The following is a 12,543-nucleotide window of genomic DNA, read 5'->3' as shown; positions in this document are numbered from 1 at the left end:
TCAGAAGAAATTTCCACACCGTGCTTGTGCAGATGGCTGATAGGAAGAAAGTTGGTGAATCCATGCCACTTGTTTGGATATCAGTTTGTTTGGATGCTTTGGATACAAGTCAGTACTGCCAGAAGAGACTAAGGGAAGATTCTGGGAACTGGGCAAACATAATTGTTTATCTGCAAGTCTTATTCTGGCTTGGCTTGTTCAACAAACCATGGTTAAAACAAGTCTTCTCTTATCATTATGGATATTCTTTCATATATGAAAGTGTCCATCATTCAGCATATCCTGACATCATTGCCGAGTGAAGTTTTCTGTAAAGTGATTAAATTCCTGTTGTTGGCATCATAGGAAATCAGAAACAGGCACACAACCTTGAGAGGTTGGTTGTACAGGTGTGAGCAAGGGAAGCAGTGTATTTGGAGTTCTCAATGAGAGTCAATGGGGTAGGATGAAGTTATGTCACATGAGGTTTTTTCTCAAGATACTTTGGGGCAGCATCATGACATACTAAACATCCCTAGGAAATATAAAATGCTTTCATCTGGGGACACAGTTTTCGAGGAGGAAGGTTTGGAATGGCTGAGAACCTCTTACAATGCATTTCGTCTTATTAAACAAAAGAAAACAAAACAACAATATTAACTACTTTGAGGGAATGATTGATATATTTGTTTGTACAGTTGTTCCTGATGGTGAAGTAGGTGGAATTGGAGTTTGTAATGGAGTTTATTTCCTTGTCTGAGCCATTTTGGGAAGACGACTTCTATTTTTTTTTTTTAAGAACAACAAAAACAACAAAAAACCAAGCAACTGGTCTCATAGAAGGAATCCTTTTTTTGTCAGGTTCCATGGATGTCCTATAGTTTCTGTTGCAGCAAAGCCTGGTGGACCAGAAGCCCCAGAAACTGTGATTCCAATAGGAATTTCTGAATTAATTGAGGTACGTGCCTTGGAAAACTTGTTACTTAAAAATATAAACTGATGGTTGAAATCTATTGACATGATAGAAATCTTCATGCATGAACAATAGTGTTTTATGGGTGTAAAACTATTTCTTGGGAGAGGATATATGCTGTTGTAAACTGGCTGGAGAGCTTCCATTATGGGGTGGTATAGAAATGAAATGGATAAATTAAAATGTGAAGTAATACGGTGCACCAGTGAATGACACCACAACTTTGTGTCCCTCTGGCCAAACAAGAAGCAGTGCAATGTAGGTGCCAGGTAAGCCTCTCTGGGAAGTTAATTCTAGAGTTGGGGTGTGGCAATAAAAAAGACCCTCTACCTAGTAGTCACCCCCCGACTTTCCTTGACAGGGGCTTCCACAGAAGGACTGCTGTAGATGGTCTTAGGGTGCAAGCAGGTATATATGGGAGAAGGTGATCCTTCAGGTAAGCTGTCCCAAGCTATTTAGGGCTTTGAATATTAATGGCAGCACTTGTTGTCCTGTCATTGGGCCCAGACACAAACTCATCCAGTGCAGATGGTCAAGGACTGGTTTAGTATGTTCATGTTGGTCCTTAACAGTAATCTTCTTGCCCTCTTTTGGAACAGTTGAAGTTTCTGGATTATTTTCAAAGGCAGCCTTGGGTATACTGCATTGCATTAATCCAACAGAGATGTTGTCAAACTGCATCTAAGCTATCTCTGTCCAGATAAGGATGCAGTTGGTGTTTCAGTATTAAACTGATAAAAAGTGCTCCATTGCATGAGGTCCATCTATACCTCTAGTGACAGATTCAGAATGGCTAGTGCCTCACCTGGATTAGATGAAAAAGAGTTAGAGTGAGGTGTCATTTGCATATTAATGACAATATGTCATTATGCCCACACCTCCAGAAAATCTCCCCCTGTAGTTGCATGACAGTGTTGAATAGCATGGGGGCAGAGGAACCCCCATAGCAGAGCTGTCAAGACACAGAGCAGTAATCCCCCTGTACCACCTTTTGGAATTGGCCATCCAAGTAGGAGCAGAACCATTGCAGTGCAGTGCCTCCAACTCCCAACCCAGACAGTCTGTCCAGAAGGATATCATGTTCAATGGTATCACTAGTCAATGAGAGGTCCAAGAAAATCAACAGGGTCACTCTCCCCCATCCCTTTCCTGGCAAAGGTCATTCAGTAGGTTGAACAAGTCAGTTTCTGTCCCCAGACCAGGCCAGAAGCCTAATTGAATTTAATCATTCAGGAATGCCTGGAACTGAACTGCTCAAGCATTTTACCCAGGAAGAGATAATGGCTACTGGACTGGTTATTATCATCTGAGCCCAGGTTAGAGTTTATTTTAGAAGTGGCCTAATTACCATCTCTTTTAAAAAGACTGGCATCACTCCTTCTCTCAAGGAAGACCTTATGACCTCCTGGACATGTCTACCCAGAAATAAATCATATTTTATTTGGTGGTAAGGTAAAGGTTTCCCCTTGACATTAAGTCCAGTCATGCCTGACTCTAGGGGGTGGTGCTCATCTCCATTTCCTGGCCGAGGGAGCCAGCGTTTGTCTGCAGACAGTCTCTGTGGTCACGTGGCCAGCATGACTAAACACCGAAGTGCACAGAACTCTGTTACCTGCCCACTAAAGTGGTACCTTTTTATCTACTTGCATTTGCATGCTTTCGAACTGCAAGGTTGGCAGGAGCTGGGACGGAGCAACGGGAACTCACCCCGTTGTGCAGGTTCGAACCTGTGACCTTTCGATCAACCAGCCCAGCAGCACAGCGGTTTAAACCACTGCGCCACCTGCAGTCCCTTATTTGGTGGTACATAATCCCAAATAAATATATAAAGGGTTGCACTGGTTGCCTAGTTTGCCCACTCACAGATGTATACATGTGGGACATCTATTTTTCCCATTTCAAGGATGGTGAAATGAAGCCAAGAAATAGTGAATCGCTTGATTATAGGCTCACATCCTTGGTGATTAGGTATATTTATTTTTATTTTATTTATTAAATTTATATCCTGGCCGTTAGCCAGATGACTCTTTGGATGGCTCGTTAAGCATCAGTTCCTGTGATTCATGAATGACACCTGAGGTCTTTCAGGTAGGAAAGGAAACATGGGAGAGTATTTCATTGAACTCAACACATTTCAGACTGATTTCCTCTGAGACCCTCTTATGCACAACCAATTTCAACCAACTTTTAGGATTCTCTCATGTTTATACATATATGCACACACATGCACACATACATTTTTAAGATTTATTTTAACAAACTTTTGGCCATTGCTGCATTTTGGAGAGATTATGCTGAACTGAGCTTGGTAAACCTTTTGTTTTTGGGATAGTAGCAAAGGCATAGAAGGACAAGGGGTGGGGGAGAGTGATGCACACACAGAGAGGAAAACAGATCTAGAGCGAAGGACAACATAATTTTAGCATCGGTCACAATTCTCAAAGGTAAAGATGGCAAAATTCTGCATTAGTCATGATTGTCAAAGGCAAAATTCTACATTTTTGAGCTTTCTGAGAACAGGTGGATGCATTTGTGTCCTTCCTTCTCCCAGAGGATGCAAGCAGTTATTCCCCACTGCAGTGCTGCAGGTTTTGCATTACTTTTTGCTGGCTTTCTGCCTGTTGCATTGTTTTGCTGGCCAAGCAGATTGTGCTGCACCAAATCTTTAAGGCAGAAAATCAAATTGTGTTGCTGCTGTTAGGTGTGTACCTCCTGGATAGCATGCACAGTTTATTTGACATTGTCCTGCTCCAACCTTGCTGCAAGAGTCCGGGAATCAGGTAAACTGTATCTAGTGGCGAAATCATCTGTCTACCTTCACTTCTTTATGCTTGATATGGCATTTCACCAAGTTGTTGGGCATATTTTGTTTTGCTCTTAGGTTCTAAAGTCAGAGGCTTACCTCCCAACAAGAGACCCTTCAGGATCTTTCCTTATGGCAGTTGATCACTGCTTCTCCATTAAGGGGCAAGGCACTGTGATGACAGGAACGATTCTTTCAGGCTCCGTTAACATTGGGGACAGTGTGGAGATTCCTGCTCTCAAAGTGAGTATGTCGTTTTTAACATTTCAGTAAAAGAGGGTGAAAGAACCATACAGAACCTAAGACTAGTTTTGTTTTTCCTTCTTTTTTGGTTTGTCCTAACTTGCCTAACCAAGCTCCTTGCTTCCTTGTTGGGAACATAAGAAACCATGTGCAGTTCTTAACATGGTATTATTAAGCAGATTCACAAAGAATGTAATTTGCAAGGGAAATGCATGCCTGAGGCTGACATTATAAGAGGAGGGGAAAGGTCCCAGAAACAAGGACATGGAAATTTTGGCTAGACAAGCCATCCAAATAGAGAGAAAATCTTGCCTGATGTTAGCAGTAGAAAACAATGAGAAGGGAACAAATTCAGCTTAAATAATACATGTGGCTTTGTTCACCCTGCCTAAGAAAATGGAAGCCCCTGACTGTAAGAAAAGTATATAAATGCCTGAGTGGCACCGGGAAAGAAAATAGTGAGCTCTTGCTAGAAAACATTATATGACATCAGCTTATGAACAAAAGCTGAAACAAACCATTGTAATTAGTTTTGCATATATTTCTAGTAGTATATCATGTTTCTAAAATGCATGGAGAGTAGTAGAGTAATAGCCGCCCATCATCATCATCATCATCATCATCATCATCATCATCATCATCTACATACTACCCAATAGCTGATGTGTTTTGGGCAGTTAGCCACAATTAAAAACAAACAAAGCAGTAAAAACCATTTGAAGAATTAAACACATTCAGTATATTCAGTAAACTAGATCACTGCAGATCTAAACCCCCAAATGCTATTATATGCCATTAACTACCTCTGCAGAGAGGATACTTTTAATCCAAAACTATAAAACTATCTGAGTTAGTGTTGGTGTTCCAATATTGTTCCATAATGGGGTGACTGCCAAGGTTCTCTTCTCTGTTGCTAGCAGCCAATCTTCTCTCTTGTAGGCAGGCCTTAGATGCTGAGTTGGGTATCTGGGTAGATTTTAACTGGGAGAGGTGCTTCAAGCCATGTAAAAGCCATGTAAGACTTTTTAGGTTAAGACCAGCACCTGGAATCAGGCTGGGAAGCAGACTGGGAAGCCAGTGCAAGCAGAATAGGTGATATAACTTCAAATCTTTTTGTCCTGCTTATTAATCCTGCTGTTGCATTTGGCAGCTTCTGAACAATCTTCAGAGACACCCCCATGCAGAGTGCAGTTATATAAGTTGCAGTAATCTAATTTGGAGATTAGATTCTTTGAGTACCACTTTCTGGAGCTGGCTATCCAAGTAGGAGCAAAACCACTGCAGTATATCTCCCCTGCTCCCAGCTGAGACAGCTCTTGTAGTAGGATACTGTGCTTAATGGTATTGAAAGCCACAAAGAGGTTCGGACATAGCAACAGGGTCACACTTCTCTCTCTTTCACTCAACATAGGTCATCACACAGGGCAACCAAAGCTGTTTCTGTGCCAAAACTGGCCTAGACCTTGACTGAAATGGATGCAGATATTCAGTCTTACCCTGGAGCTCTTAGAGCTCATTCTTCCATTCATGGACCGTGCTTAGGAAAGGAACATTCACTATAAGCATAAGTTGTTAAGGTATTTGGGTCCAGAGAGAGTTTCTTCAGGAGTGGCCTGAACTGTTTCAAGCAGCATGAGACGACTCCCTTTCGCAAAAAGGCATTGATCAGCTCCCAGCTCCCAGCTCCCTTCCTCTGCTGGTTTTTATCAGCCAAGAGGTGCATGGATCCAATATAGATGTTGTTGCACAAAGCCATCCAAGCATCTTGTCAACATCCTTGAGTTGCATCAATGGTAACTCATCCAAAAAAGCTTTACCAGGCTGTGGGCTGAGTACCTTACCTGATTCAACTGCCCTACATGAAAATCGAAATCCTGGCAGATGCAAGAGATTCTTTTTTCCTGGAAATGCCTGGTCTGATATTGCAGCACTCTTCAGACAGGGCTAGGATGTCCTTGTGGCCAGAATGCAATATGCACTGAACAACTCTAAAAGACTACTGGGCAGCAAAGAAAATATTGAACTGGAGCCAGTGAAAAGTTGTTTCTTTGCCCCCATACTACTCCTAAATATACCTGACTATATAATGTACCAGGGTTTGATTGCTAATTTATTTATTTATAAAATTTGTATGCCGTCCAATTTCTCACGTCTCTGGATGGCTAACAGCATAAATAAATTGATGACCCACTCTGGCTGCAATTAATAAAATACAGTAATACATATGAGTTCCTATTTATTCAGGTATAATTATATCTGTTTGAAGTTTGTGAGCCGCCCCGAGGCTTCGACGAATGGGGTGGCATAGAAGCCTTCTCAATAAATAAAAAAAATAAATAATTTTCTGTCTTCACAGCTAAATTGTACGCATGTTTATTCAGAAGTAAGTGTTCAATGGGAATTACTCCATTTGAATGGACATAGGTTTGTACCCTTAGACATTTTACTCAAGTTGTTCTGAGGACTAGTTTTCTTCTTGTAATCCTAAATATTATAGATGATTTGAAAATTTATGAAAAATGAAGCAGCCCTCTTATTCACTTAAAAGTATGTTGCACTTTCAATGAATTTAAGTCATAGCTTGCATTTTAATTACTACAAAATCAGCAGGATGGGTTTCTTCTTTTTACTGGAGAATTGATTGAAGGGAGGAAATATTGGAAGGAAACAATAAATAAGTGAGGAATGGGTTTTTCAGCAACTGACCGTTTGATAGTATTGTTGGGAAATGCAAATACATCTTTATAAAGAAAGGTTGCTTATATGTGCCTTTGTGATATAAAATCAGACCTGCAGTATCCCTGTTCCTCTTGCCCAAGAAGAACCAGAATTTTCTTTTTCCCTGAAACTTTATTATTCATCTTCCCCTTTAAGTGACTGAGAGTCTCCGCTCACCTGAGACAACTGCTGCATTGTTGCAAAGTTAATTGTATTGTCTCCTAGCTTTCCATTTTGCTGCATTGAGGCTTTGTATCCTGTTACCTGTTGGGCTGCAGCAAACAGCCCTGTTCTTATAAAATCACCTGTTCTGGAATGTCAGTACCCACACCCAAACTGTGTTATGATTCATGTGCCTTTTTCTTTGCCATATCAATACTCTGTTAATCACTGATATTTACTGTAACATTATCTCATAGCCCCTCTGCAGTCACAGTGTTCTGTTCATGGATACATTATCTTTCGAAATGTACCATTCTTCTCTCATCATCAACCCTGCTTCTGTGTACATGACTCAAAACCTATAAAACACTCTGTATATGTTCTGGAACTGTGTAGTTGGTGGGCGTACCTCTACCTGACAGTGTTGTTCATGAAGGTTTGTTCTGCAGAGGGCTTTCCTGGGTGTTCTCATCAATAAAACTGCTGAGGTTCATAACTTAGAGGTCTCCCTGTGGATTCAAACATTCATTCTTGTGGACAGGATTTCCTGACAGTATTAAAAATGTTGCACTTTACTGTAAATTACTCATCTCTGAGATGTAGTTTTTTCAGATGACCTTGTAAGATTTGTCACAGAAACAACAAAATGAGGAAAACGTTTCACTCTTATGCAAAATAATAGGATTTTATAAATGTAAGAGTTGAAAGCCTGGATTATTTATTTATTTTATTTGAAGCATTTTTATCTTGCCAGTTGGTCAGTTGGCTAGTGGAGCAGCTTACAAGAATCCATAATTAGGCAGTCTTTGCATTCTGATTCACAGTCCAGAAAGATACCAAGCATAATGAACGGGATTGGGAAAGAGGATGAAAAGAGCATGGTGTTGATGTTTGATTTCAGATGAATGGAATGTACTTATTTGGAACCAAATGTATTCAGGTTTGTACTGATTCTGTGGCATTCCTGGGCTAGCCTGTTCCTCTTCTCTTTCTTCTCCTCTGCAGTTTCTCTGCTTTTGAATTTAAACTTTTCCCATCCCTCAGGCCAAAATGCTTCCTTAGAAATCTGTTTGGTGGCAGTTGAGGGGAGGAAAGACTACCACTCAGAGCTAGGTGGCACCTTACCAAATTGAGTCCTCTAAGACTTAGATTAAACAAATTAAAGGGATTTACAGTGTGTGAGCAGATCTAGAAAATGCTAATTTAAAAGCCCACAAAAGTGTGGGCTTTTAAAACTCTGTTTATGACATCAATGGATTTGATGCATGAATTGGTTTTTGTTCTAGCAGTTCCAGGTAACATACCATCACAGTAAGATAACATACTGCAAGGAACACTCAAGCATTAGATATTTTTCTTTAAAAAAAGATAGCTAGATGTAATAAAGCCAGCAAAATCTAGCCCTAAACTATGATATTGGCATCACTTCTTCATTATCACCTCAGGTTCCTTTCATGTTAGCACATTTATCAAAGCCTTCACATAACCAACAGTTTATTTTACTATTATGCTTTCAATTTATGCTTGCCTGTCGCTTATGCTTAACCTTAACTTATGCAGAATATTATTGCAGTTAGATGGCTATGCATCTTTGCATTATACATATGCAGACATAAAAGGTTAGAAGTTAGAATTGCTGATTACATTTGCTTTCCCACCCTTGTCTGCTCCATGGAGGTACCTGTGAGATTCTCAGTCCTATGGAGAAACAGAGGAGGCAGTTTTTATAACATACTGTGGATTGTGACACTCCTTGACCTTTCTTTGCCCTGACCCTTTGCTAACTGAGATTGACAGCTGGTGCCCACTGGGCATTGGGGACATTGCAAAACAGCTGCTTTCCAAATTCAAGGAACCCTCCCAGCAAATAAAGTGGCATCTCGTACCTATTCTGCTAATAGACTTCGACATCTTTGACCGCTTGAACTTGCACAAAGGAGGGACAGAGCAATTAAAATAAACAGTGACATTCTCGAACGCCCATACATTCTGATTGAGGTTGAGAATGCTAGCAGCGCACAGATTCCTTTACACTGTTGCCTATGTAAATTGCCATCTGGGGTTGATTATTGGAACTGCAATGAGAGAAGCTTGTGTGTGTGTGTGTGTGTGTGTGTGTGTGTGTGTGTGTTGGTTAAAATGTTTGACGCGGCAAACAGTTCTCCAATGAGGCAATTTAATACTATTTGTTCAACAGTACTGGAAATCCATATTGAAAAGCATGAACCTAGGATTTGTGCTATGGAAGTGTGGTGATAACACAGTTCTGACTGGCCTTTGGGATTACCTTAATGATCATTAAGATCGTTAAAATGCCACATATCCAACTTAATAAACCAGAGAGTGAATGGGTGACACATCTACTGCTGCTGTTTTAAGAATAAAGTTCCCATGGAACATTCCCTCCCTGCCAGACATGATGGGGCTTGAATGTTTTGGCCCACTATTCCAGTCATTTCAAAAACTTTGTAGTAAACTATTTACTAGAGAACTGGGCTCTTATCACTGTCCTTACTTTATAGGCGATGAAACACTGCTGTATAGCCTTGCTACAAATTGACCAAGGATTCATTGAAAACTGTGTTTCAACAGTTCTCTCTCTCTTTTTCTCTCTGTCTTTTAAAGCAGAATTTATTAAGCATTGTACAAATAGGTGACCTGTAATTGGTGGCCCATGCCAGCAGTTTCTTGGAGACATTTCCTCGCATTATCTTGCTCTGCTATTTCTCCTAATTAACAAATAGTGGTGTAAATATCTAATTTCGATGTGTATCCGAAATAAAGGGAAGGGCAACCTTGAGAGCGAAAAAGCAAAAGGAGACATAAAGCGTCATACTGGTACTTCCAGGGTGCGATTTCCCTGATTCCTGGTGTGTTAAAATACCAAAACATAGGCTGTAGAATTGATAACCATGGCTGTTATACATGACAGTCATGGAAAATTCCTTCATAGGCATTTCAGGACAATAGTTAAAAAGCACTCAAAATCCAGTATTAGAAACGTTAACCCAACAAGTACCATTCTGCATTTACTACAGAATTATTTTTATTTATTTATTTATTTATTTTTATTTATATCCTGCCTTTTTCCTACAAAGGGCTCAAGGCAGCTTACATCATTCTCCTCCTCCACCTTATCCCCACAACAGCAACCCTGTGAGGTAGGTTGGGCTCAGAGTCTGTGACTGGCCCAAAGTCACCCAGTTGGCTCCATGGCCGAGCGGGGACTAGAACCCAGGTCGTCTGAGTCCCAGTCCCATGCTCTTAACCACTACACCACACTGGCTCTCGATAAATTGATTAATTACTCGATAAATTGTGCAGGCTAAGGAGAAAAAAAGCTAACCATGGCTTTTAGGGATCTGTAGGTGAGGCACATGCAAGTAAGGTCTCTCCAGCCTATCAGCTGTTTTGGAAAGACTATTCCATGTAGAAACAATTATGCGAAAAGTGCTGCTGTGGCTATAGTAAGCATAGATATTGGAGAGTAGTTTTATTGCTACTTAGCTGATGCATTCTCTTATCTTCCCTTTCAGAATGAACCATTACTTTCAAATGTTGTTGTTTTCCTTTGATACATCTGTTGTGGCCTAACATCTGTGGTACTACTAGTCTATGTTTTAGTAACTTTTAACAATGAAAAATGTAGGAAGATAAAAACAACTTGGGAATCAGAGAAGAGCTAATTTTTGTAATAGTACCTTTATGATAGAATAAGTAGGGCTGATGGTTTTAATACTCTTGGTTAGCATTTTTATTAATATTTGTCATATAACTATGAGTTTCATGCCCCCCTTAATTTAAGCTGTTAATTAATATACTGCTGATGCCTTATTTCTATGCTTAATGAATTAATTCAAAGCACTTATATTCTCAGTGTTGTTGGGCAAGTTGTGAGGGATGAGGCAGGCCTATTCCTCAGTGATATATCAGAGACCAGATAAGGTGGTGTCGGATGCAAGACTTCAGACTACAGTTGGAGGGTCACACGATAGAATCCTCTATCCATGAAAAAAACAATCCTCCATTTGGAAAAAATGATAATGGGTTGTATCGAGCAGTGCTGGTCTGCCATAGAATGGAAGATCTGTTGTGGAAGGTGGGGGAATACTCTAGGGTAGATTGTGGGGGGAGCACAATGGGGTGGGGAGGAAGGGAAGATGCTATTATGCAAGCATAAATTTGCTCATGCATTGCTGTGTCTATCCCAATGCAGCAATGCCAGGGAGAAAGATAAGCTAAAACATCAAGTTTTCTACCTGCAGGGACTTCTTTTTTTTCTGGTGGAGAGCATTCAGTCAACTCTGCCCTGACCTGCACTCCAAAATACTACTGTTTGGGGAAAGGTTGACCATCTCATCAGTAGTTATGACAAGACACCACGGAACTACATGGAATGGTTCTGTTTCTATTCCTGATCTGTAGCTTCCCCCAAGAGTCCCTGTCCCAAAGTTTAGCTGATTCATCTGCAGCCTTGTAGTGAGGAATCTGTAAGACATTAGTTTGTGCATGTGGCACCGTAACAACACAAATAACAAAAGGGGTACCAGTCCAGTCTAAAGTTTGGCAGTGTGGGAGAAGGCAAAGAAGTGTGTTTTGACCTATAAAATTGTATACAGCTTTGAATCCAAGGCATTTCATAATTTAAATACAAAGCCAAAGGTTTCATAAAGCTTTCATAATCTTTGAGGAGAAATTTGAGGAGTCTTGGAAAGGGAAATAGACTTTATTGATAAGAATGAAATAATATTAGAAAGCTGGCTTAAACATCATGCTTAAAACTTTCATTATGCTTCCAAGAGGATACAACAGCATTGTTAAAGCCTAGCAAATCATAACACATGCTGCCAGAGAGTAACTCCTGCTTTTTAAATACATACACTTGTATATGCGCATGCACACACATATATACGCACCATCTTCTGATGCATGTTGATGAGCATGATGGCAACTACAAACTATAAACAACTAGTTTGGAAAAGCACTTTCAACACTTCACGCCTCATTCATGGCTTAATTTCTGTGAACGCATAAGCCACATAACTAGGCTGAAGAATAGATGGGTGAGATCTGATTGCTACATTTTGATTTGTAGCATCAAATCTTAAAACTTCAGACAAGCATATTCTAGTTCATCTAGTTCAAGACGTAGCCATCTTGGCAAACAAGCTCCCCATGTTTGTGCCAGTGTTGTTTCTGGCAGGCCCAATTTGCTCAGAATTGGGCCTACACAGAATTTATTTTACTTTTTAAACTTTGGGTTGTTGTGAACTCATCAGTGTGCTGATACATTATCACCAGATTGCTCCCACTGAAGGTGGGACCAGATAAAAAATCCAAGGCTTAACTTTGGATTCCAAGTAGGGCATGTCCCTCTCTGACAAGCCTGAGTTCCTGGTTCATCATTACGTTAAAGACCCAGAGACAGAGCACTGAATAAAGCAGAGATTGGGGCTTGTTGTATCTTGAGAACCTGACCCTAATTTGTGAATCTGTCCCTTTACAGTGGTTCTTGTGCGGCATCCTAGGCCCCTATTTGCTGGTGCAGCTAATTTTAAAGTATGAGTTTAAGTAAAACCTTATAAACTTTCTAAATAAAGATGAAAACCACCACCAACTGGAGTCCCTGTTGTGGCAGTTGATAGATTAAGAGCACAATATGCCA

At 40.3% G+C, this 12,543-nt stretch overlaps 1 protein-coding gene across 1 annotated transcript in view; it reads left to right on the top strand.

The window, feature by feature from the left end:
• Window positions 1–12,543, top strand: part of EEFSEC (eukaryotic elongation factor, selenocysteine-tRNA specific) — a 191,172-nt gene that overhangs the window by 67,278 nt on the left and 111,351 nt on the right. Inside the window, exons 3-4 of the mRNA XM_044451182.1 lie at window positions 841–937; window positions 3,834–3,998. Of these exons, the coding sequence (XP_044307117.1) occupies window positions 841–937; window positions 3,834–3,998 (262 nt within the window). The remainder of the gene's footprint in view (window positions 1–840; window positions 938–3,833; window positions 3,999–12,543) is intronic.

This window comes from Varanus komodoensis, unplaced genomic scaffold (genome assembly GCF_004798865.1).
Source record: "Varanus komodoensis strain SLA01 unplaced genomic scaffold, ASM479886v1 scaffold6_2, whole genome shotgun sequence".
Classification (NCBI taxonomy): Eukaryota; Metazoa; Chordata; class Lepidosauria; order Squamata; family Varanidae; genus Varanus; species Varanus komodoensis.
This window is presented reverse-complemented; position numbering and strand designations above follow the sequence as displayed.